This window comes from Xenopus laevis, chromosome 2L, assembly GCF_017654675.1.
Source record: "Xenopus laevis strain J_2021 chromosome 2L, Xenopus_laevis_v10.1, whole genome shotgun sequence".
Taxonomy (NCBI): Eukaryota; Metazoa; Chordata; class Amphibia; order Anura; family Pipidae; genus Xenopus; species Xenopus laevis.
This window is the reverse complement of record NC_054373.1, coordinates 187,311,485-187,339,417: the sequence shown is the minus strand read 5'-3', so window position 1 is coordinate 187,339,417 and position 27,933 is coordinate 187,311,485. Positions and strand designations below refer to the sequence as shown.

The window sequence follows — 27,933 nt, the reverse complement described above, 5'->3', positions numbered from 1 at the left end:
TCTAACCTTAAGGGTTAGGACACGCTCAGATTCGGGGAGATTAATCGCCCAGCGACAAATCTCCTCTTCTTCAGGGCGACTAATCTCTCCGAACTGCCTCCCGCCGGCTAATTGCCTCACGAGTAAACTTCGGGCGACTTTGGAAAACAAAGCACCCGAGTGCCGGGAGGCAATTCAGGGAGATTAGTCGCCCCAAAGAAGAGGAGAATTTCTGCCGGGCGACTAATCTCCCCGAATCTGAGCGTGTGCCCTGACCCTTAGGTGTTCAATTACACCTCCCTCCAGTGTTCCCATTCATCCACCACTCTGGAGCCTGCCCGGAGTTTGAGGACTTTTCAGCTGTGTTTGGGGAAAGATAAAGAATGTGTAATGAATTATAAATAAGTCTCCTCCTGTTTAGTTCTCTGCTGCATTCATTTATTGTACAACAGCCCTGCAGAGATTTACACCCACAGATATCAGAGTCTTGGCACAGTCTCCCCGTCACACACCCCTCCACAGACTCTGCCATGGACTCCTCTGCACATCTAACAGCCAATAGGATGTGGATAAATGGAATGTGCTCCCAGGGGAACATGGATTATATTAAAGATATACAGCAGAGTTTTATAATAACTGATTAAGATAAAGGGAGAAATGTAATCTGATATATAGACTCATTTCCCTGCCAGCCACATAGATTCCATGTCAGTGTTTCTCAAACTGTGGGACTTATCCCCCAGGTGGAAGGGAGGGCTTGGAGAAGAGGTTGGGGACTCAGCTCTAAGGCCACACAGGGTAAGATTTGTGAAGATCCAAATACATATGAAGGTCCAACTTGAACGGCAACTAGTGTGATATCTGTGGCAAATAACTTTTTTATAGATATTCTTGGAACCGAGACTGAATGACTGATTCACCCATGTTTTTCTATACAGGTGTGGGACCTGTTATCCAGAATGCTCGGGACCTGGGGCTCTCCAGATAAGGGATCTTTCCATAATTTGGATCTTCATACCTCAAGGGGGTTATTTATAGGGATGTAGCGAACTGTTCTGCGGCGAACATCGGCTGTTCGCGTCCGCCGCAAGTTCGCGAACGTCGCGCGACGTTCGCCAATAGGCGTTCGCGTCAAAATCGTTCGACCATTCGACCATTCGGTCGCTAAAATCGAACGATTTTCGTTCGATTCGAACGAAAATCGTTCGATCGAACGATTAAAAATCCTTCGATCGTTCGATTCGAACGATTTTCGGATGTTCGAAGTTCGCAAACTGTTCGCGAACCAAATTAGGATTTGGTTCGGCCAGGCAGAAGGATTCGGCCGAATCCGAATCCTGCTTAAAAAAGCCGAATCCTGGCCGAATCCCGAACCGGTGCATCCCTATTATTTACTAAACTCCGAATGCAAAAATCCTCAAAAATTTTTGTAATGTAAAATCGCCCATTTTTCACAATTTATTAAACCCCGGGGATGAAAAAGTCTCAGACCTGTCGAGGTTGCATATAAGTCAATGGTAGAAGTCCCAATGATATTTTGATGTGCGCCGAGTTTTATGCAATTCCCCCGAAGTTTTTGGGCTACAAATCCCCCATAAATCATGAAAATAGGATTTTTTCGAGCAAAGCAAATTTTCAGGAAAATGTAATAATAAATAAGCGTAAAAAACCCGAAGGGATTTGATCGGAGTTTGTAGCAGAAAATATTGAGATAAAATCAGACTTCGATAAATAACTACTCAAAAAATAATTTAAACAATAAATAACTCAATAGGATTAATTTGTCTACATTATGGACTCACCATACCTGTAATTTGGAACTTTCTGGATAACGGGTTTCCGGATAATGTATCCCCATACCTGTATCTATTGCCTTCTTATGAGCTAAGGCAAGTCCTAACTAAAGGAACCAAAAAATGTCTGAAAAAAACACTATTCTACATTATTCGCAGGGAAATAAAATTAAAGTTTTATTATGTTGTTAATGGTTGCCAAAAAACACCCTCCATCCTCAAAGTGCTATAATAGTTGCCAATACCTGTATAACATATTTACATACTGTATGGCAGTTAGTGTATTGCTAACACTCCCTATGCTGCCTACAACCTTTATTTCTTAAACAGTTGGCTCAGCAGGGCTATGAGGAACTTGAGGAACATCAAGATCGTTGTTTCCAAATGGAGGTTTTAAATAGATAATGGTCATCATTGACATTGGCTCCTGCTGCCCCAGTGGAGGTTACAGTGTACAGTCCCAACAACAGACTCCGCACACCTGAGAGTCAATATTATCAGAAGCCAAATAACCATGCGTGTGTTTGCAGAATAATCTATCCTATTAAGCTGACAACTGAACCTCCGTGTGTTATATATGATGGTGGTGACACCTTCATATGTTCATATTGCAGAGGGGATTATACAAACAACTATCTGTCACTAAAATAACAAAATGTTCTGCACCGAGAATAAGAAAACCCTCTCCTTCCTACAGGCTGTATTCTAAGTGGTCACGTTTAAGGCAAGGGGTCTCCAAACTTTTTTACTTGTGAGCCGCATTTAGATGTAAAAAAACAAGTTGGGGAGCAAGACAAACGTGAAAAACATTCTTGGGTGGTGCAAAATAAGGGCTGTGATTGGCCATTTAGTATCCCCATGTGGACTGGCACCCTACAGGAGGCTCTATTTGGAAGTACAGCTGTTTCTTAACCAAAACTTGCCTCCAAGCCTGAAATTAAAAAATAAGCACCTGCTTTAAGGGAGCAACATTCAAGAGGTTGGTGAGCAATATGTTGCTCATGAGCCATTGCTTGGGGATCTCTGTTCTAAGGCTAAGTAAGGAGATCACGTGGAACAGATCAACATTTGAAAGAGTCATGCCACATTTGAACAGATATTTCTAGCCTATAGGACAAGACTTTTTGGGCTCAGAAAGAGGATAAATCTACATAAGGAGATTTTTGGAACCAGGGACCAGAGTAGCAAGATCTTTATGAGATGTTTTTGCCCCTGTGCAAAGAATGGCTTCATAGTCTACATAGACATGGAGAGTGTTGGCCAAGACATGCCTATATGTTACCAGGCAAATATATTATGTTCTGTACAGCATAAAATCTTCTTCTCACCCTTTAATGGAATGTATGAGAGAAGTCATTAGGGTTATCAAAAAGACAGAGACTGCTTTCAGATGTTCCCTGGGAAGGAAGAGATGTGGATGCTAAGGGTATTAGATACCAGTTAATTCTGTATTTGATGCCTCAGGTTTTTATTAGTTTCAAGGCTGCTCTTTTTCTCCTTTTCTTCTCCACCACCAAGAATTAAGCCTTCACTTGCTGGTTGTAGGAGTCATATTTATTTATTGTGTTTTCCTTCATATCACAAAAATTATGCCATTTGTTTTTTGCATTCATCTGCGTGTTGTGTTTATGGAGAAATGTGGGCAGTTATACCCAGGAGTCCAATCTAAGGCTCCGATAAAATGAGTCAACGAGTCATGACAATAAATGAGATTAGGACCTGGCAGTGAGATGATGTATATACAGTTTGCATCTATTTTATTTTCCAGTTGAACATACTGGCAGAAGCAACCGTGGAAGCAGCCATGATTGACCCAACAAGACAACCTCATCCACAAACTCAATAAATGGTGTCCTGTGGACGTCTTGTTCAATTTTTATGTACGAACATTTGAATGAAGCATATTTGTCTTCTCAAGCCTGAATTGTCTCTTTAAAATGAGAGATATTGTTAATAAGTGGTATCCCTATTTCCCCACATCCTGAAGATCTGGCTAGAGCTTTTTTTTACTTCTGGTACATCTTGAAGCCATTTTAGAAGCTGCTCCTTCTTCTGGTCACCAAAGTCATGACCCCTTAGTTTTCTGCTTTATGACATTTGGTGATCCAAGGGTTGGGAGCTCAACCTCAGAGAGACAACTTTCATGTTTGTAATATACGGGGTTATTAAAATCCAAGGGGCACATTTACTAAGCTCGAGTGCAGGATTTGAAATAAAAAAACTTCAAATTTCAAAGTATTTTTTTTGGGTACTTCGACCATCGACTTCGATTCGAACGATTCAAAGTAAAAATCGTTCGACTATTCAACCATTCGATAGTCGAAGTACTGTCTCTTTAAAAAAAACTTCGACTACATACTTCGGCAGTTTAAACCTACTGAGGTACAATTTTAGCCTAAGTTTTCTAAGCTTTTTTTGATCGAAGAAAAATCCTTTGATCGATCGATTAAAATCCTTCGAATCGTTCGATTCAAAGGATTTCATTGTTCGATCTAACGATTTTTACTTTGATCGATCATAGTATTTGCGCAAAATCCTTTGAATTTGAAGGATTTTACTTCGAGCGTCAAATTCAAAGGTTTATTAACTCTCGATATTCGACCCTTATTAAATGTGCCCCCAAATGTTAAAATCTCGAAAGATTTGTTTTTTTGGAAGAAAAAAAACCTCAGATTTTTCAAGATTTATTATACTCTGCTCTGCGCTGGGTTTAGCCCAGAAATACTTTTTGGGGATTTCCAAGCAGAGGCTGAAAAAATGTGAGCAATTAGTGAAAAATACCCAAAAAATTAGAGCAATTTGGGGAATAGCCGGAAAATTAGAGTGATTTGGGTTTTCGATCGATTTTATCAAGTTTTTCCGTGATCCAATTAAAGTTGATTTTTTTAAATTTAATTAATAAATAAGCTAAAATCGGGCATGGGAGTTTGGTCATGTTTTTTTTTATAAAATATGAAATAAATTCGGATTTTAGTCAATAACCCCAAAATCTTCATGAGCCAATTAAGTGAAGCCATGAAGTTCCACCACTACTTTATACCGTATGATGTGTCATTTTCATAATTATAATGCTTGAACCCCTCTTTTAATAGATATAAGTTAAGCCTAACTGGATACATAAGAATTAATCTCTTACTATAAGCTCCTTAAAACACTTCTGTGCAGTTGGTCAGTTTTAAGAAGCGGGGAAAGGTCTCAGCATCTCCAACCGGAATATCTTACATGGAGAGAGGTAATAGAAGCAATAATCCATGTTTGTAAAGCCGACTTGATGCAGTTACAAGGTTTTTAAATCCCTCAAGGATCTGCAGAAGCGACGGTTATTTTCTATGTAGAAATAATAATGAGCACACAGTGCAATGCCTTCCATATTAATCAAAGACTTGCTAATGCCGCCTGCATGCCCATGTATTTTAATACAAATGTGAAATTCTAAAAAAATACTTCAGTACATAGACGGGCTTATCTATTCTACAATATAAAGAACTCTGCATTGAATGCCTGGAGGTGGAAAGCTGAGATTTTTAATGTATTAGAAATAAAATAAAATAAAAAAATAAAAATAATTATTGGACCTTAATTAAAACATTGGATACAGTTTTAAAAACATCCAGACATTGCAAAAAATAAATAAATAAATAAATAAAACAAACACATTTGAAACCTATTAAGAATGAAGTACAAAAAATGGCAACTCTTAAAAGAAAATGTATTTAAAATAATCAGCAATACTTACATGAATAATATTTTGAAGAAAATGTTTTCAAAATATTTTTGGAGTAATTACAAAAATGACAACTATTAAAAAAAAGACTTTAAAAATCAGGATTAATTGCAAAAATTTACAAATACAGGTATGGGACCTCTGGTTTTCTAGATATGGGATCATTCCAAAATTTGGATCTTCATACCTTAAATCTACTAGAAAATCATATAAACATGAAATAAACCCAATAGGCTGGTTTTGCTTCCAATAAGGATTAATTATATCTTAGTTGGGATTAGGGATGTAGCGAACTGTTCGCCGGCGAACTTGTTCGCGCGAACTTCGACCGTTCGCGTCCGCCTAATGTTCGCGAACGTTTGGGAACGTTCGCATTTTGAGTTCGCGTTCGATTCGAATACAAATCGTTCGACCATTCGACCATTCGACCGCTAAAATCGAACGATTTCCATTCGTTCGAACGATTTCCATTCGTTCGAACGATTAAAATCCTTCGAACGTTCGATTCGAATGAAAATCCTTCGATCGAACGATTAAAATCCTTCGAACGTTCGATTCGAATGAAAAATCCTTCGAACATTCGAATCGAACGATTTTAGCGGGTGTTCGAAGTTCGCAAACTGTTCGCGAACGTTCGCATTTTTTGCCGGTGTTCGCGAACGGCGTTCGCGAACACCAAATCGGCAGTTCGCTACATCCCTAGTTGGGATCAAGTACAAGTTACGGATTTATTATTACACAGAAAAAGGAAATATTAATTGATAAAAATGTAGTCTATGGGAGATCCTTCCTGTCAGTCAGAGCTTTCTGGATAATGGGGTTTCTGGATAACAGACCTGTTTTAAACCTTTCAAGAAAAGTTTGTACAGATAATCCACAAAAATTACCAATATATTACAATGTATGAAAAAAGGATTTTGAAAACAATCAGGAATTATTATAAAAATTACAAATATTAAAATATTCTGGATAACAGATCCCATACCCGTAGGTAAAAAGGTTTTCAAAATAACCAGGCATAATTACAAAAAAATATCAGTATCAAAAATAAAAAAAGATTTAAAAAACCATCAGGATTCATACTAAAAATGACAAATATTAAAATTTGAAAGATAATGATTTTTTTTAAAAAAACGTGATCAGAAGTGTAGGTATTCAGAATACAAGGGACCTGGGGATTTCCAGATAACAGATTTTTCCGTAATTTGGATCTTCACACCTTAAGTCTATCAGAAAATCCTTTAAACATTAAATAAACCCAATAGGCTGATTTTGCCTCCAATAAGGATTAATTATATCTTAGTTGGGATCAAGTACAAGGTACAGGTATGGGACCTGTTATCCAGAATGCTCAGGACTTGGGGTTTTCCAGATAATGGATATTTCTGTAATTTGAATCTCCATACACTAAGGGGCACATTTACTTAGGTTCGAATATCGAGGGTTAATTAACCCTCGAAAATCGACCATCCAAGTTAAATACTTTGACTTCGAATATCGATTCGAAGGATTTTAATCCATCGATCGAACGATTTTCCTTAAATCAGAAATTGCTAGGAAAGCCTATAGAGACCGAAGTAGCCAATTTGATGGTCGGAATAGCCAAAAAAATACTTCGAAATTCGGAATATTTTTTTTCTAATCCTTCACTCGAGCTAAGTAAATGTGCCCCTAAGTCTACTAGAAAATCATATAAACATTAAATCAACCCAAAAGTCTTGTTTTGTTTTCAATACGGATTCATTATATCTTAGTTGGGATCAAGTACAAGTTACAGGTATGGGACCTGTTATCCAGAATGCTCAGGACCTGGGGTTTTCCTGATAACGGATTCTTCCTTAATTTAGATCTTCATACCTTAAGTCTACTAGAAAATCATATAAACAGTAAATAAAGCCAATAGGCTGGTTTTGCCTCCAATAAGGATTAATTATATCTTAGTTGGGATCAAGTATAAGGTACAAGTATGGGACCTGTTATCCAGAATGTTCGAGACCTAGGTCTTTCTGGGCAACTAATCGTTCCATAACCTGGATCTTCATACCTTAAGTGAAATAGAAAATCATACAAACATTAAATAAAGCGAATAGTCTGGTTTTGCCTCCAATAAGGATTAATTATATATTAGTTGGGATCAAGTACAAGCGACTGTTTTATAATTACACAGAAAAAGGGAATTATTTTTAAGAATTTGGATTATTTGGATATAATTAAGTCTATGGGAGATGGCCTTCCCGTAATTTGAAACTTTCTGGATAATGGGTTTCCGGATAACTGATCCAAAAGGAAAAAAAAACAGCATTTCTGATGCATGGTAACTTTTTTAAGTTATCCAAACACCATTCCTCCCTTTATGTAGAGCTATAGGGGGGTAACATTGGGAGGGGGGTATGATAAATAGGTGGCGTATGTATATAAGATGCCTATACAATTAACTCGGCTGCCCATATGAATAATAAATGATGCACAATTTATATCTGTATGTTCAGGAAAGGGCTAAAAATATAACGATGCAGCTTAGCAACACTCTATAGTACATGGGGGGGGGGATATATTTACTGATTTGTACTTTTTTCACCCTAGATGTTTTTTAATACAATTAATTTAGTATATGATAATATACTTATTTATACAAGAACATGAGAGACTATCCTGTACTGAACTATAAAGAAATGCCGAGTATGTTTCGATGTTTTTGGATAGAATGACAATTTCTTACCTTTTGGAGTTTGGCTTTTCTGGCGTTGAGGACAAATCTGCGCCCCAGTTTCTTGGCGTACCAGATAGAGGCGAACATGGCAGCAGAGGGGGGAACAGGTAAGAGGGTGACAATAAATAAAGGGGGTCTGAAAGCTGCGGCTGGAGGGAGAGGAGTAGAGCGGTGCCTCAGTCAGACGACAGTTAGTACAATGTCACTTATTGGCAGCTGGAGATCTGCTGGATGAGGCGTCTTTTGTATCCAACTCACATGTAGTCACTTCCAGTGCTGGGCGGCAGCTCCTCAGCAGCTACATGTGTGTCAGCTCTCTGCACTAACTCTCTGCACTAACTAGCACCTCCTTCTCTTGGGGAGCTCTGAAATATTTATCTGGGCTACGGACGGCTTCCACCAGGGTCACATTTGTTATACAATAAGCTGGGGGGCATCTGACTCAAGCCCCCCACCACCACCTCTTTATAATCAGCACCTGCAGAATACAGCAACGCACAGTAGCTGCAACAATGTCTGTATTGTAATGTTATGTCCTCCCTATAGCAGAGAGCCCTGTGTGTTAACCCATTGATTACCAAGACACAGCTAACACCTCTCTGGCACACAGTATGAAATCTCACCTATGCCCTCCAGTATATATATAAATATTCTGTATATTAAACCCATTGAGGAGTTTCAGGTGACACAAAACATCCACCTTTAATTGTTTCCTCCTTTTTATTGCTTCCTTTTAAACAGTTTCCTCCTTTTTATTGTTTCATTTTAGCCCCCTTTAATTGTTTCCTCCTTTCCATTGCTTCCTTTAACCCCTTTATCTGTTTCCTCCTTTTTATTGCTTCCTTTTAACCCCCTTTAATTGCTTCCTCCTTTTCATTGCTTCCTATTAACCCCTTCAACTGTTTCCTCCTTTTTATTCTTTCCTTTTAACCCCTTCAATTGTTTCCTCATTTTTATTGCTTCCTTTTAACCCCCTTTAATTGCTTCCTCCTTTTCATTGCTTCCTATTAACCCCTTCAACTGTTTCCTCCTTTTTATTCTTTCCTTTTAACCCCTTCAATTGTTTCCTCATTTTTATTGCTTCCTTTTAACCCCCTTTAATTGCTTCCTCCTTTTCATTGCTTTCTATTAACCCCTTCAACTGTTTCCTCCTTTTTATTCTTTCCTTTTAACCCCTTCAATTGTTTCCTCATTTTTATTGCTTCCTTTTAACTCCCCTTTAATTGTTTTCTCCTTTTTCATTGCTTCTTTTCAACCCCTTCAACTGTTTCCTCCTTTTTATTGCTTCCTTTTAACCCCCCTCCTTTTTATTACTTCCTTTTAAAACATTCAACTGTTTCCTCCTTTTTGTTCTTTCCTTTTAACCCCTTCCATTGTTTCCTCCTTTTTATTGCTTCCTTTTACCCCCCCTTAATTGTTTCCTCCTTTTTATTGCTTCATTTTAACCCCTTCAATTGTTTTCTCCTTTTCATTGCTTTCTTTTACCCCCTTTTAATTGTTTCCATTTAATCAATCTGGTAACCCACAGCCTTTTTTTAATCACAGATTTTGCATATTGAAGATTTATAGACTAAAAGAGCTTAATCGGTATATTTATATGAGAAGCACAATAAGGGATTTGTAGTGCAGAAACCAGTTGCCTAGATCATGTCTTTCCTCATGCACCTGGTATTAAAGGGGTTGTTCACCTTTAAATTAACTGTTACTATGATGCAGAGTGATATTTTGAGACAATTTGCAAATGGTTTTCATTTTTTATTATTTATGGTTTTTTTTAGTCATTTAGCTTTTTATTCAGCAGCTCTCCAGTTTGCAATTTCAGCCATCTGGTTGCTAGGGTCCAAATTCCCCTAGCAACCATGCATTGATTTGAATAAGATACTGGAATATGAATAGGAGAGGCCTGAATAGAAAGATGAGTAATAAATAATAATAATAATACATAAAATAGCAATAATAATATATTTGTAGCCTTACAGAGCATTTGTTCTTTAGATGGGGTCAGTGCCCCCATTTGAAAGCTGAAAAGAGGCAGAAGGAAAAGGCAAATAAATCAAAAAATAAAGGTGAATTGAAATATTTTTTTAGAATTGGCCATTCTATAACATATTAAAAGTTAACTTAACTTAAAGGCGAACCACCCCTTTAAAGGTTTGGATAAGTGTTAGTGGTTGGGGTTTGTGGCAGGCACAATGCTGCCTGTCCATGGTGACATTTGGAGTTAGAGTTCAACCTTTGGTTTGAGCAAACACTGGACAAGGTGGGCAGACCTATGACAATGGGGATGGAACAGTGCTGTATAGGGGTGGAGTCAAGCCATGTGGGGGTGGGGAAGTATAAGAGTGGAAATGGTTAACGTCCAGCAAGCTCCATCACAAACAGCATTAGCGTACGATCAACAAGGTACAATTCAGTTTGGAAAAAGGGCGCAACCTGCTGGTGGAACCCTAGAGTAACTGCCAGATTGGTGACCACCACAAGCTGATAGGAGCACGTATAGGAGCAAGTACTTTTGTAAATAGAGTCAATGCTATACAGCACCACCCGCTGGTAATATTGGCTGCTACAATTGGCTGAAAATTAACTTTCCTAAGAAAAGTAACCTCTTGTGCTGTTGCTCTGCTTAAATAAAAAAAGTTTGTGAGCAGAGAAGTTATTTGAAGTTATATAAGTGTCAAAGTTATTAGAAAGGGGCTCTGAGCAACTGTACATTTATTTGTATTGATGGTTTACAATTTATTTTAGCTGAACTAGTGAATTATTGATGGAGATGGAGAACAATTCCCTTCTGACTTCAAACCAATGTGTGGATCACAGGCGAGTGGCCGAGCCAACAGTATATTTATATATTAGAGACTTTTGGCTAAGTCTTATTCACCCAGCTCTTCCCGGGTACATTTGTAAGAGCTTATTGGCCATTTCATTGGAAGGGTCAAGCTGTTACTATCAAATCCCGGTAGCTCTCCAAAAATGTGGATCTGATATGATTGGCCATGTTAATTTCATCTTAGCGACTAGTGTTGCTTTCAGCTGAAAACAAACCATTATATAGAACTGAAATTATTTTGCCGTCAATCAGAGACTTATGTCTTTTTTAAGGTCCTGTTTCATCAAAATGTATATTTTGTTTTTAAGGAAAAAAAAAACTAAAATTCTAAAAGACATTGATTTCTCCTGTGATCGTAGCGTGGCTGCTCCTTTCTCGTTTTTCATTCCGTACCGGCAGTGAATGGAAATAAAACAGAGAGAGATAAAAACTGGAGAATTGGTTCCATGGTAACAAATGACTGCGCAGAATCGGTTACATTTGATTAGAGACTCTCCCAAAATAGAGAGAATAATCTAACAACGTCAGCAATTGAATGCACAGTTCAAACCAGCCGCTGTATTCATGAAAAATCAAACTCATAAAGATGTTTCAGGCAGATCCACAATGGGATTTTCTTGAGCTAAAAATGTTCCCAAATGAACAGTTTAACTCTGTAATGCCCACTGTGCCTTTGCAATACAGATATGGGACCTGTTATACAGAATGCTCGGATATCCAGAGTTTTTGGGATAAGGGGATAATTTGGGCATCCATACATTAAGGGGGTTATTTACTAAACTTGAATTTATCTGGTTGGGGTTTTTGTGGCAAAAAGCCTGAATCTGAAAATATACAATCTCGGACCTGTCGAGGTCAAGTATATGTCAATGGGAGATCCCTATCCCTATTGGAAAATATTGTGGTCTGCATTGGGTTTAGCCAGATAATCCAATAAATTTGGAGTTTGGGGGCAACAACCCCAAAAAATAAAGTTATTGGGGAAAAAAGGCCTAAAAATTGTACAATTCCGGTTGTCACTAGTAAATTTGTTAGGCATGCTTTTGAATGCGAAAAATCCACAGCGTTAAAAAAAATAGTCGTTCGTCAAATTTGGCACGCACATAAATATTGTTGTGAGTCAAAATTATTCAGCCGCCCATTGACTTTAATGTATTGGGACAAAACGCTCGCGTTAAAATTGTTGCACAACAAAATTATTTTGACGCCCATTTCAATGCATTTTGCAAATTTGTGGCCGTTTCGATTTTATCAGGTTTTTTTACCCGATTTGATTAATTTGAGTTATTTTATCAATAAATTAGGCAAAATCTGGGATGGGAGTTTGGTCAAGTTTTTTAATTTAAACTAAATTTAGTAAGTCTACTTAAAATAATTTAAGGATTAATTATTTCTTAGTTGGGATCAAGTTCAAGGCACTGCTTTATTATTACACAGAAAAGGGAAATCATTTGATTATAATGGAGTCTATGGGAGACGGCCTTCCTGTAATTCAGAGCTTTCTAGATAACAGGTTCTCGGATAATGGATCCTATACCTGTATAACGCGAGTTCAACTTGAATTCCACAAATCTTTATGATTAAATAAAGATTTAAATATAATGGCCATCATCAACGATGTTATCTTGGTACCAAAGTCAACCTTTCCCCGACCTATATGTCCAGTTGTCTCAGAGAAAGGTTTACGTAGGGATGAGGTGGTATGACGTCTCTGTGAGTGGTCCTAGAGAAGAGGTTTCCAAACTGAGTGGTTGGACAGTCATAGGGGCCGCTACTGTAAGTCTGATGGCCACTAATGGAAAGATTTGAGGAGAATGCCTCTTTGTTCTGTTAAATACACCTGAAAATCCAGTGCGATCGTCATTTAAGATGTCATTTGAGGTGAAGCTTGCTTGCTCTCCTAAATATTATTGGAAATGTGGATGACTGACTGATACACCATGTTTTTCCTTTATCTTTTCCCTGGTATGAGCTAAATGGATGTCCTCACCAAAGGTTGGACCTTGAAAGTGGGGCCTGAAATGGTATTAGAAACAGGGATTAGAAATGCTACTATAAGTGATTCAGGTTACCCCTAACTAGGGATGCACCAAATTCACTATTTTGGATTCGGCTGAACCCCCAGAATCATTCGCAAAAGATTTGGCTGAATACCGAACCGAATCCTAATAAGCATATGCAAATTAGGGGTGGGAAGGGGAAAACATTTTTTACTTCCTGGTTTTGTTACAAAAAGTCATGCAATTTCCCTCCCTGACCTTAATTTGCATATGAAAATTAGGATTCGGATTTGGTTCTGCCGGGCAGAAGGATTCGGCGGAATCCGAATCCTGCTGAAAAAGGCCAAATCCTGGCTGAATCACGAACCGAATCCTGGATTCGGTGCATCCCTACCCCTAACAGAAAAGTGGCTTAGTTCAATATTTTGCCCAGAGTTGGTCTGGGGCATCCAGGGCCCACATGGGCTGTGACTTCATGGGCCTTCCTAGTAAACTCAAAGGACTTTGTCCTCCATCAATCCCCCCATATGCCTGTACCTGCATCTGCCCCATACCCTTTACTTTCCTCCTCCATAATGTTCATCTTGACAGTCCAGGAGGGGGGGGCAACTCTTGGTCTGGGCAGGGAAGTGCCTGTATTGGGCTGGCCATGATCTGTCCTTCAGAAAGCAGTCACGGAAGCAAATTCATCACTTCATATTCCTAAATGATTTATATTATGTCGTGGGAGCCATCTACATGTTTTGTATCCTCCAGGGATTGTTGCCAAGATACACATATAATACACAAAAGCCATGAATATCTTGTAAATTATATCCTTATAAACGGTGAGTTCTGATGTCATCAGTTATAAACGGTGAGTAGTGATGTCATTTCTGTCACATGACTCACTGAAACTTGTGTATTATAATAAATAAAGTACCCCCAGTACAAGTAAAATATGAGGATATTAGAAGTTACCTCGGAGTTCCATGACCTGTATAAAAACACTTTAGGCCTCGTACTTTTATATGGTCATGAAACTCCTCGGTAACTTATAATATCCTTATAATTTACAAGAGGGGCTACTTTATTCACTATATATTTGCACCTACCCTCATATACACAATAGTTTATTGTGATTATAATACACAAAAGCTATGAATATCTTGTAAATTATATCCTTATAAACGGTGAGTTCTGATGTCATCAGTTATAAACGGTGAGTTCTGATGTCATTTCTGTCACATGACTCACTGAAACTTGTGTATTATAATAAATAAAGTACCCCCAGTTGCAAAATATGAGGATATTAGAAGTTACCTCGGAGTTCCATGACCTGTATAAAAACACTCGGCCTTCGGCCTCGTGTTTTTATATGGTCATGAAACTCGTCGGTAACTTAGAATATCCTTATACTGTATTTTACAAGAGGGGGTACTTTATTCACTATCTCCTGTTGTTTTCATAGAGAACATAATTTGAAAATGTGTAGATCTACACTGTTCACCGTTTGGAGGAATGATATTACTCTCCAGAGCTTTAAAAGAGGTGAAGCGGTATTGGCTTCTTCTTGGGACTTCTAAGGAGTTTTTTTTTCCGGCCCAGCAGTTCAAAGAGGTGGTCTTGGCTGGTGGGGGCCCATGAGGGCCGGGGCTCAGTCTGAACCTGTATTTGTGGCCCAAGTGAGATATTAACCAGACCATTTGGGGAACCTCTTGTCCTGCTGTTTGTGTGATAGCTAGTATTTCTTAAATATTTGTCAAGATGTTTTACTTAAAGGAACAATAACATATTTTAAAGTAATAAAAATATATTGCAGTGTTTCCTGGTACCAGTAATACTGGTGTGTTTGCTTCAGAAACACTACTATAGTTTATATATACAAGCTGCTGTGTAGCCATGGGGGCAGCCATTCAAGCACAGGATACACAGTAGATAACAGATAAGTACTACTATAGTTTATATAAACAAGCTGCTGTGTAGCCATGGGGGCAGCCATTCAAGCACAGGATACACAGTAGATAACAGATAAGTACTACTATAGTTTATATAAACAAGCTGCTGTGTAGCCATGGGGGCAGCCATTCAAGCACAGGATACACAGTAGATAACAGATAAGTACTACTATAGTTTATATAAACAAGCTGCTGTGTAGCCATGGGGGCAGCCATTCAAGCACAGGATACACAGTAGATAACAGATAAGTACTACTATAGTTTATATAAACAAGCTGCTGTGTAGCCATGGGGGCAACCATTCAAGCACTGGATACACAGTAGATAACAGATAAGTACTACTATAGTTTATATAAACAAGCAGCTGTGTAGCCATGGGGGCAGCCATTCAAGCACAGGATACACAGTAGATAACAAATAAGTACTACTATAGTTTATATATACAAGCTGCTGTGTAGCCATGGGGGCAGCCATTCAAGCACAGGATACACAGTAGATAACAGATAAGTACTACTATAGTTTATATAAACAAGCTGCTGTGTAGCCATGGGGGCAGCCATTCAAGCACAGGATACACAGTAGATAACAGATAAGTACTACTATAGTTTATATAAACAAGCTGCTGTGTAGCCATGGGGGCAGCCATTCAAGCACAGGATACACAGTAGATAACAGATAAGTACTACTATAGTTTATATAAACAAGCTGCTGTGTAGCCATGAGGGCAGCCATTCAAAGGCTCAGGTTACACAGCAGATAACAGATAAGCTCTGTAGAACATAGTGGTGTTATCTGTTATTCACTATTTAACCTGTGCCATATAGCCTTTTTTCAATTTCCACCATTGATACACAACAGCTTGTTTATATGGAGTATAGTAGTGTTTCTGAAGCAAATAGATCAGTTTTACCAATGCAGGGCAAAACTACATGATATTTTCATTACTATAAAACACTAATTTTTTGGTGTTACGGTTCCTTTAAGCTGACCATATACTTAGGGGGTTATTTACTAAACCCCAAATGCAAAAATCACAAAAAGTTTGTGATTTTTTTTATATAAAATCAGACTTTTAAAAAAATCACAAATTTTTAGGAATTTATTAAACCCTGAAGATGGAGGTTATATGAAGGTTGCATATAAGTCAATGGGAGAAGTCCCAATGATTTTTTGATGTGCGCTGGGTTTCGTGTAATACCCTGAAGTTTCGGGCAAAAAACATAAAAAAAATCTGAGTTTTCAGGTGAAAACTCCGATAAAATCGCGTAAATCTGTGTTTTTCCTGCAAAGCAAATTTTTAGAAAATGTAATAATAAATTAGTGAAAAAATGGATTTGATCACAGTTTGCAGCAGAAAATGTTGAGATAAAATCAGACTTTGATAAATGAACCCCCTTAAAGATCCACTTGTCTGGCCAATAATAAAACAAGTAAATGTTTGCTCAATTGATCCATCACAGGGGTTGGATAAATCTAACAGATTCATATGTTCAACCCTTAAGGCAATGATTGGATCATAAGGAGGCCTATGCAGGTCCACTTTGAGATGCAGTTCCCAGTCAAAGAATTCTTCTACAAGGGACAATTAATATCATAATAATTTCTGATCACATAATGCCTAATAATAATAATACTGTCAGGTCTGATCCGGGGGACCTTCCTCTCACCCACACTACTCACTGCATAGGCTCGGCCTGTCCTTTTTTAATTGGCATCTCTCTTTAAATTTGGTCTCACTGCCAGTAATCGGCGAATCGGTGCGAATTTTCCGCGAAATTCACAAAACGGTGAAAAATTCCCCTGGCACAAATCTGCAGCGAATTTCAGCATTTTGCCGCCGCCAAATATTTGCCGGTGCAAATTCGTCTGTGTCAATTTCCGATTTTCACAATTTTTCGGTGAAAATGTTCCAATTGCTCGCCTTTTTAGTGAAAACTTTCTAATTCCTCGATTTATATGTGAAAACGTTCGAAATTGCTGGAATTTTTAATGAAAACATTCAAATTGCTCGATTTTTTTGTGAAAATGTTCGAATTGCACAATTTTTTCATGAAACGTCCAAATTTGAAGAATTTTTTGTGAACTTTCCGATTTCACATTTCCTGGGAATTTTAAGAAAAACAAGGGAAATTCGCAGATCACTACTTGTTGGTGACCCACAAGTTTTTGCGGTGGGGAATCGCAGGTGACCTATGTAGTATGTGCAGAGGGGGCCTGAAAAAAGATTCACCGGGGGGCCAGGCCCCCCAACATTATCCCCCTGAACTAAACACAGTTGTGGCAAATTGTAATTGTCCCATTGATGGGTCAGTCAGTTGCCAATTTACTCAGGAAGGGAAATAAAGCCAATTTATTTGGGTTTTATATAAGTTGGATGCAAAGTAAACTTGAATCAGAATTAGTTTTCTAGTCTAAATAATAAATAATATCAAGGCTTTAGATGGATGTAGCCTGGGGGGATATTGTAAGTTGCTGCTCTATATCTCAATAAGGGGATTTAGCAACTGTAAACAATCCTGCTCAATGTATCAGCTCTCAAATAAATCATTCTTTCAGCCGCAAAAATACATAATCAGGGTTATAACTAGTCTCAGTGGCGCATCAGCAAATCCGTTTGAACAGAATCTATTGCAGAAAGTGCAATGCTGATCCTTGCAAATGTTACTGGGCTCGGGGTGAAACGCATGGGGTAGTCAGTCTGCTGCCCAATATATGTGATTGATGGCTGCACTGTAGCCCTGCAGTGGATCTGCTGAAAGAAAATTCTAATACATTCCATAAGTGATTGTTATTTCTCTTTATAGAAACATCTAGCAACAGTATAGCGTTTGTGATGTAAAGAAGTAAATGTTTACGGTTGCTAAATAATAAGAGAAAGCCTATTGTAAACACAGAGTATGTCACTAACTTTGGAATGGGAAAACCTAGCGCCCCCTGTAGGCAATTAGAGCATTAAAAAACTTCACAAATGAAGACCAATTTATAGCCAATCAGAGAATTAAGGGATTATGTAGTAAAAGGCACAATGTTAGCCCAGGAGCAGTACCCGATAGCAACCAATCAACAGGTAGAACTGTTTAAAACAAACATCTTATTGGTTGCTATCGATGACTGCTCCTGGGCAAACTTAGTGCCTTTTATTAAATATGGGGGGTAAAACCTTCATAAAGTTCCTTATAATTTAAAGTGGGGGTACATTATCCCTTATAATACATGAGTGATACTCAGAGTTCCCTGTATAACTCAGCCTGCAGCCTTGTGCCTTTATATGGTCACAGAACAACCCCTCAGTGAATTCTAATATCCTTATCATTTACAGTAGGGGGTACATTATCCCTTATAATACGAGTGATACTCAGAGTTCCCTGTATAACTCAGCCTGCAGCCTTGTGCCTTTATATGGTCACAGAACAACCCCTCAGTGACTTCTAATATCCTTATCATTTACAGTAGGGGGTACATTATCCCTTATAATACATGAGTGATACTCAGAGTTCCCTGTATAACTCAGCCTGCAGCCTTGTGTCTTTATATGGTCACAGAACAACCCCTCAGTGACTTCTAATATCCTTATCATTTACAGTAGGGGGTACATTATCCCTTATAATGCATGAGTGATACTCAGAGTTCCCTGTATAACTCAGCCTGCAGCCTTGTGCCTTTATATGGTCACAGAACAACCCCTCAGTGACTTCTAATATCCTTATCATTTACAGTAGGGGGTACATTATCCCTTATAATACATGAGTGATACTCAGAGTTCCCTGTAAAACTCAGCCTGCAGCCTTGTGTCTTTATATGGTCACAGAACAACCCCTCAGTGACTTCTAATATCCTTATCATTTACAGTAGGGGGTACATTATCCCTTATAATACATGAGTGATACTCAGAGTTCCCTGTATAACTCAGCCTGCAGCCTTGTGCCTTTATATGGTCACAGAACAACCCCTCAGTGACTTCCAATTTCCTTATCATTTACAGTAGGGGGTACATTATCCCTTATAATACATGAGTGATACTCAGAGTTCCCTGTATAACTCAGCCTACAGCCTTGTGCCTTTATATGGTCACAGAACAACCCCTCAGTGACTTCTAATATCCTTATCATTTACAGTAGGGGGTACATTATCCCTTATAATACATGAGTGATACTCAGAGTTCCCTGTATAACTCAGCCTGCAGCCTTGTGTTGGTGGAGCTTATGTAGACCTGGGCCCACCGGATTTTTTCCTGGTGTCCTGCCAGCCCAGTGCCCCCTTGGAAACCTCCTGTTTCAGTTATCAGTATATACTCGACCCCTGCCAGACCCAATAGACTTAACAGAGCTCATTTACATCTGAAAGGGCAGTGGGCAAAGCATCCAATTACCATGTTGTTTTCCCAGAATTCCAGTGTCATTGCAAACTCAAGGGGGCGATGCATTTGGCATAATTGAGCTGAAACGACCACAATGATGACCAGTTTGCAAAAATGACAACAAATGCCCGTGCATTTCACCTGGTGTCCACCTGAAGTCTACCTGGTGTCATTTTCAGTGTTCGAGGTGTGAGTGACCCCTCCATCCAATTCTTGAGGTGCAAGTGTATTGTCCCTATTGACATTGGCCACACGGGGAACCCTGGAGCTACAGTACTAACGGTTCAGGAGGTGGCAGCAACTTTAGGGTTCCCCTGTGTCTACAGGCTTAGTAGTTCTTGATTCAGAAAGTAAAGAGAGGCTGAGCACAATGATATGGAGGTGCAAATAGCCTATTTTAAAGTGCTTTTTGAATGACTTTTTGAATTTTGCATGATCTGTTGTTAGACTGTCGTAGAAGGTACAGCCCTCTGCCATCATTTTATTTGGGAGGTAGGAGGCTGCAGAGTTTAGGTTATGGATTATCCAGTTGTTCAGATCTTGCATGTTATCAATTTCAGCCTTCACTGAGGCTCCCGGTAGTTGCCAAAGGACTGAAACATGGGTTAGATACCAAAAAAAGAATCAGCTAACTGGACATTTAGATATTTTATTCAGTATCATTACTTCAGGATCTTAAAGGGGACCCATCACCCAAAAAAATATTCAAAATCCTATTTTATCACATTAGTCAAGTAAAATGAACTTTTATTACACTGTATAAATTATTTGAATCTTGTTTCCTTCAGTCTGGGAATTCATAATTATAACAAGCAGGCAGGAGCCATTGTGTGGACACTGTTATTAAGACAAGTCTTGTATCATCTCAGAATCTTGTTTGTGCACCAGAATGGGGGACCTGATGTCCATCCCCATGTCCTGGCTACACAATTAAATGGTGAAGAGATTGGGGGGAATGTGGGGAGAGCAGTGACATGTAGGAAGTGCTGAATGGAAAGTGAAAGTAATTGCCTAAGGCATAGAGGAGGGGCAGACAATATTTGATTGACAGCTGAGATTTATAAATGAGTTTACAACAGCTATGAATGCTTTAATAAAAAATAGAAATTGGATTTCATGTTTAATTTGAAAAGGACTTTTATTATTCAGCTTTTTTTGTGTCTGGGTGACAGGTCCACTTTAAAGGGGTAGTTTACCTTAAAGGAATTGTTCAGTGTAAACATAAAAACTGTTGAAATAAATAGGCTGTGCAAAATAAAAGAAATGTCAATATAATTAGTTAAGCAAAAATGTAATGTATAAAGGCTGGAGTGAGTGGATGTGTAACATAATACTTCCTGCTTTTCAGCTCTCTTGCTTTCCACTGACCAGGCAGTAACCAATCAGTGACTTGGGGGATGGGCACATATGTCATAACTGTTGCTTTTGAATCTGTGGATCAATTACAAACTCACTGAACAGTTATGTCCCATGTGGCCCCCCTTATAGTCACTGACTAACTCAGAGTTAGAGAGCTGAAAAGCCGGAAGTAGTGTTCTGGCTATTATGTTACACATCCACTCACTCCAGCCTTTATACATTACATTTTTGCCTAACTAACTATATTAGATACATTTTTTATTTATATCATTTTTACCTGTTTGAACTGTTCCTTTAAAGTAAACTTTTAGTATGTTATAGAATGGCTAATTCTAAGCAGCTTTTCAGTTGGTCTTTATCTGTTATTTTATATATAATATATATATATATATATATATTTTTTTTTCATTATTTTCCTTCTACTTCAGACTCTTTCCAACTTTCAAATGGAGGACCCCATCTAAAAAACAAATGCTGCATAAAGCTACAAATGTATTGTTATTGTTACTTTTTATTACTCATCTTTCTATTCAGGCCTCTCCTATTCATATTCCAGTCTCTTATTCAAATCAGTGCATGGTTGCTAGGGGAATTTGGACCCTAGCAACCAGATGGCTGAAATTACAAACTGGAGAGCTGCTGAATAAAAAGCTAAATAAGTCAAAAACCACAAATAATAAAAAATGAAAACCAATTGCAAATTGTCTCAGAATATCCCTCTTTACATCATACTAACTGTTAATTGAAAGGTGAACAACCCCTTTAAAGCCAGTCCAACAATAGTTGCAGCACACAGGCAAAATGTATGGAGTAAATGACCACGTAGGATCTATAGTAGCAGTAAACTAGAGTCCAAAAAGAACAAAATTATTTGTTATACATCCAAATACATTCTGAGCTGTGCCAAAAGAAATCCAAGACACTTATGGGACCTGTTATCCAGAATGCTTGGGACCTGGGGTTTTCCAGATAACAGATATTTTAGTTGGGATCAAGTACAAGCTACTATTTTACACTTCGAGTACACTGAAAAGGTCACCTGTATGTTGTTATGGTAAATCATGCAACTTTGTCTGGATTTTTTTATTCTACAACATAATAACCTCTCATGCTGGTGAGGTGGGCAGTGGGGAGAACAATACAAGCAATTAATAATATACACAACATAAAGGGGCAGATTTATCAAGGGTCGAAATAAAAATTAGAATTTTCAAATTCAAAATTTTCTTAATTTTTTTTAATGGAATTCGACTGGAGAATAGTTAAAATTCAATTTGAGTTTTTAAAAAAATTCAAATTCGATTTTTTGAAATTGATCATGTACTTGCCCTGTAAAAGTTCGAATTCAACTATTCGCCACCTTATACCTGCTGAATTGCTGTTTTAGCCTATAGGGGACGTCCTGGGATCAATTTGGAGTTGTTTGCAGCCTTCCTGAAAATAGAGTTTTTTGTAGTAAAAAAAACTTGAATTTGATTCGAGTTTGCGAGTCGACCCCATTCACCTGAATTTGAAAAATTCAATTGTTCTGAAAAATTTCAACTGGTCGTTTTTTTTTTCTGAATTTCGAGTCCATCGGAGTTTATGAGAGTTTTTACAATCTCGCATGAACTCAAAATTCGACCCTTGTTAAATCGGGCGCAGACAGTTACATCAAAGATAAGTGCTGCGTGTGAGAGGGAAATGAAGACCTCTATAGCTTACAGTGGGAGGGTAATGTAAGGCCGGTTTAATAAGTGCTGCCATTCACTATGGTCGGGACATTAGTTTTATAGAGAAAGTACCAAGACTGAAGCGGATTTTAAGGCAACTAGTAGAGATAGCATTTGAGTTCATGGACATCTAGGAAGTTTCCAATGAAAATGGAAATGGAAACTTTCCATAAATCTCTAGTACAGTGATGTTAGAATTCATTTGATGTATACTTTGGTTAGAACTTTAGTAACGTCATAAAGCTGTGACTATTTGACTAATTCAACTTGACTTTTGTCTCAAAAACTCTACTGCACTCCCTTAAATGTAGTTTCTTATGATTGTCCTTTTTGTCTTGTTTCAGTATTGACTTACAACTGACGGCCTTGTTTATTATCATATAGAAGATTTCCTGCAGACTCTTTTTCCCAAAACAAAAAAAAAAAAGAGTTCTTACCCAGTTCTTCTTGGAGTAACTTGGAGATGCAGTAGAAAAAAAACAATACTTCAAAGGCGAAAAGCTCAAGCAGAACTAAGATGCTTATATCGAATAAGTCAAGTACTGTAGGTCGCGAGGGAATCTCTGCCACTCCCAAGTTTTGCTCATTCCTTCATTTGACATTCTGGGAGTTTTTTTAGATTCTTCGTTCAGGACATTTACTTGTTTTAAGTTGATTTTAAATTCAATTTTCTGCTCTGCCAAGAATTTGAAAGTATTCTCTTGATGAAAACATGTGAAACTATATTTTTGAAGACTCTTCTCTTAAAGTAAAAGCAAAAAATAACAAATGTTCAAGTTGAGAAGTGTTAGCTAGTACACTGAACATGGTTGGTGCAGTTGTCACTGATGGGCAGATTTATCAAAGGTTGAATTTTCGAATTTATGTGAATTTTTTTTTTTTTACTCAAATAAATTTGAATATACTTACAACTTGAATGGGAGATTATTCAAGAAAAAATGTGACTGCCTAATATTCGATCAAATAGTCCCGACTGAAAATTCAAATTGAATTCTAATTGAGTTTTCCTTCTGAAAAAACTTGAATGTCAGGAAGGCAATTAACATATTCAGATGGTTCAAGGGACCTTTGATATTGATTTAGGTGGCCAATATTCAAATTAGAAATGTTTCTATGGTCGAGGTGTGATAAATCTCACATTCAAATTGGTGGATTAAAATTCGAATGTGTGACTTTTGACACCAAAACACAATTCAAACCCAAAAATTCGAATTTACTATTCGACCCTTAATAAATCTGCCCCTAAAACACTACTATGTAGTCTTTTCATATGTGCAGTATATTACCCATATGAGTTGAGGAACATCTAGCCTACTTTCCTACCTTGAAGTAAACTATACTACTGCTATCACTTCCAGCTGGCCCTACAAGCCTTCTACTGTGCGTTTAAGGACAGTGCATGGGAGGGTACTCATTTTACTTATCTTTGTGTTGGAGTTGAAAACCTCAGGAAACAAGGTTTTAGCCAACAAACTTGAAAATGAACATTAGGTTCAAAATTAACATTATAAGCTAGAACATTGTCTAGAACACTTGGTGGGTATTTGCAAAAATTCAATATTTTTTTATTAAAACAAAGTCAACCTAACTCCCATCAACAAATATAACTCATTTATCAATAATTCTTCTTGAAAAAGTCAGTGGGAAAAAACTTGAAAAAAATGTAAAACTTGTTTGAATTGATCATCACAAAAACTTGAATTTACTGGATTATCGAATGAAGACCAGCTCAAACAGCCCAAAACTCTTGAGAATCCTGAAGTTAAAAAACATGTTCCAATTGTTAAAGGGACCATCGGCCATTGACTTCTACATGACCTCGACAGATTTTAGATGGAGAATTTTCGGATTCAAATTTTTACCAGCTTTGGGGTATAATAAATTTCTTTTTCTTTGTAATAATAAATCACCTTTTTCCTCTAAAAATTTGAATTTTCTATTTTAAAAAATAGTGGTTTAATAAATAGGCCCCTTGTTGGTGACATCTTCATTTATGAAACTCTCTTAAAAATCTGTTGAAGCAAGAGATTTTTTGCTCCTCAAAATATTTTATGTATGTAGTTCTTGTTACAGGATTTTTCCAGGTAAGGGATCTTTCTGTACTGGGTTTGAACATTAAACAAAACCAATGTAATTGTTTTGCGTCCAAGAAGGATTAATTATATCTTAGTTGGGATCAAGTACACGGTAATGTATTATTATTACAGAGATCATTTTTAATTATTTGATTAAAATGGAGTCTATGGGAGGCGGCCTTCCCATAATTTGAACCTTTCTGGATAAGAGGTTTCTGAAAATGAATCCCATACCTGTATTACCTTTTTTATGGAGATCATGCAGGCCTGTAAACCTAAGTATAATCTTGTGAGAGATGCTTCAAAAAGGTGCTTCTTGTGGGTGAAAAATGTTTGATTACCTCCTGTATCATGTCAAGACCAGTCAAATTTATTGGAAGAGGGTTTTTTTTCCACATTTGGTTATATTCCTTTCTGGTTGATATCTTTCCAGGTATAAACACTGTTATTCTAAAGATGCTACAAAGATAACATGTTACTTGTATATTTTTGGGTGGGGCAGGGGTCAATGGAGCTCTCTACAGAGATGTTCTAAGAGCAATAGAAAAGGGGAGCATGGTCATACTATCATGTGCAGGTGAATCACGGTGATAAACTCTACCTTGTCTTGAGTTTATGTTTTGTTTGTTTCCTTAAACAAATTCACCACTAGACTTTCTTTTTCTCAAATTTGACCCTTTATGGAATCAAGGTGCACCTTAAAGCCAGTGTGTTGATTACACTTCTTGAAAGGTTTTCAGTTTCCTTACTGAACAAGAATTACTGAACAAGAATTACAGCCAACAGGTAATGTTCCCGAAAGGGAAAATAAACTGGTTGAGTTCTATTTAAAGAAAACCTGTAATAAGGGTTTGGAAAAGCAAAAGAAACATTTTAGTAAGAGAAAGAGAGAAAAACCAAGAGAACAAGGAGCAAGTAGTGTAATTATAGACATCGGGCAATGCAGTTATTTAATAATGTCGCATTTTTCTAGACGCATGAAAGGCAATGCCAGTAATGCCTGCCTTGTGTTCGAGTTATGCACAGCTCCTGTTAATGAAATGTTAATGTATATAATTCTGCAGTGCTATAGTCTGGAAAGATGGACATATCCCTCAATGTTTATTCCTCTTTTATTGTGTTTGTATATATAAAGCGCTGCTTACACTGTGCCTTAAAAAAGGAGAAACAACCTTAAAGACAAAGGAAATTTTGAATTAAATGCCTGCTCAATCCACCTCCTCGACCTTATCAATAAAATGCCTCTTACTCAGTGCTTAGACCTACTTATCAAGAAACGTCTTTACTCCAACAACATGCTAGAGGAACCACATGCCAGTACCATGGCTGGTGTAGAACTTAGGGTCGACTCAATAGTTCCTGAGGATCTAGGTCACAGGATGTCCGGTTGTAGATATTATCCATATAATTACATAGCAATAGAGGAATTGTTCTATTCATATATCTGTAACCATGATTTGTGTTTGACCAAATGACCAAACGCTTAGACAAATTAAGGTGCCTTTTACAAAGGCCTCTACAAAGATTGATATGCAACCAAAACATAGAGTAGTTTTGCTCTGTAGTAAATAAGTTAATTTGTTTTAACTCTGAAACAATTAAAAAATCAAAAAGATTTCCAACTGCTGTTAGAGATAACTATATGTACTTCACTCGCTTAAGCCTATTCATGGCATGGAAATGTCAAAGAAAGGTACAAAAGCTCCATTTCTGTTGTCCACTGTTCAGAGAAGATATCAAATGATGTCTAGAGCATATATTTGTGTTTACTGTTCACAAATTAACAATAAACATATTTGTGGTTACCGTATATACTCGAGTATAAGCCGAGTTTTTCAGCCCTCAAAATATGCTGCAAAACGCTACCTCGGCTTATACTCGGGTCAAGCGCAAAAAACGGTCGCCGGCATCTAAGAATAGTCGCCGGCGCCTAAGAATAGTCACCAGCATCAAAGAATAGTCGCCGGCATCCAAGAATAGTCTCCAAGAATATTCGCCGGCGTCCAAGAATGGTCGCCAGCATCTAAAAACGAGACGCCGACACCTCCAATGGGAACAGAAACCCACAATTTTTTGATTGAAACTTACCAGAAGCTGCTGCATTTCTCACCCTCGGCTTATACTCGAGTCAATAAGCTTTCCCAGTTTTTGGAGGTAAAATTAGGTACCTCGCTTATACTCGGGACGGCTTATACTCGAGTATATACGGTAGTTTGCTGATCCTACTTGTTGTCCATAGTCCTAAAGATGGAGCCTAAGAAAATCCTCTAGTAGGACTGTGAAATAAAGTTAAGAAAGTACTTTGGAAGGTTAACTCCAGCATTGGGATGGGTCTGTTCCTATCCAAGTTACAATATGCCAGGTGGGAAGGAGGTAGTCCCCCATTGGTTTAAGGATATTATGGATTATACAATATCTAGTAGATTTAAGTCTAAAGCAACTCGCTGAAAAATTAGTGAATTTCCTGTGAAATTCGGGAAACAGCGAAAGAATCCCGAAGCGCAAATTTTGAGGACAGCGTCAAAATATTTTTGACGACAGCGACAATTCTGACGCCGGCGACAATTCTGATGGCCATTAAAGTCAATTTTCGCTGCAATGTCACGAATTAATTCGCCCATAACTATTCAGAGTCTGAACTAGACTTAATTTCTGGATTAAGGCAGGGTATCAGGTCCCTGTGAAAGGGGACTAGTGAGTGAGAGCTTAGACTTGTCACACTTACATTACAGGGGTTTAGACAGAAAGAACAGTTCAGGTCTCCATCAAAGAGAAGTAGTATCTCCCAGGTATAGGGCCTACAGTGGACTCCCTTTCCCAGATAGTATTCATTGTGGGCATCCTAGCATTAGGAATAGTTCAACTTGCCAGTGAGACTTGAGACTTTACCCTCTTTTGAGTTTCTACAATAGCTTAACTACAATTCTTCACCAACTAGGGATAGTGTTAAGAGTGGCATGCAAAGTAAGCTATTTGTTGACCCTCACCAGGCTGTATTGAATGACAGGTAAAGGTAAAAAAGGTGTCCTACAGGTCAGAATTATAGCACCCTGGTCAAAATATTATAGTACGGTGTCAAACTGACCCACATGGGTCCCAGAAAACTCTTAGTGGGCCCAGGTGTTAGGGCTCTCCTGCTTACACACCTATTAGCAGTGGATGCTTCCCATTTCTATATGAAACAAAAGAGGAGAAATGGAAGGTAGGTTAGAGAGCATCAAACTGGGGTATATTGGGCCCACTGAGGCTGCCACCTCAAGGGGCCCAAACACCCCATAAAGGGCTCCCACCCCAGTCATCAGCTTATCCAGGCTTCAGTTCGAAGGGAGCACCTGCAGTTTTTGGGCAGGAGTTGGTCTGGGCAAGCGGGTCCCACCAGATTTTTTCCGGTGTCCCACCAGCCCAGTCTGACACTGAAGATGGATGATGATATATAAGGATATGCAACTAAAAGAATGAA

General features: G+C 38.0%; 1 protein-coding gene across 7 annotated transcripts in view; it reads right to left on the bottom strand.

Moving 5' to 3' along the window:
• Positions 1 to 27,933, bottom strand: part of LOC108707614 (disks large homolog 2) — a 659,829-nt gene that overhangs the window by 391,849 nt on the left and 240,047 nt on the right. For 2 of the 7 annotated variants that reach the window (XM_041582855.1, XM_041582858.1), the window contains exon 1: positions 8,216 to 8,293. The exons of the other annotated variants lie outside the window; for them this stretch is intronic. In XM_041582855.1, coding sequence (XP_041438789.1) covers positions 8,216 to 8,293 — 78 coding nt within the window. Of the gene's footprint in view, positions 1 to 8,215; positions 8,294 to 27,933 lie in introns of those variants that run through there. 7 annotated transcript variants of the gene reach the window in all.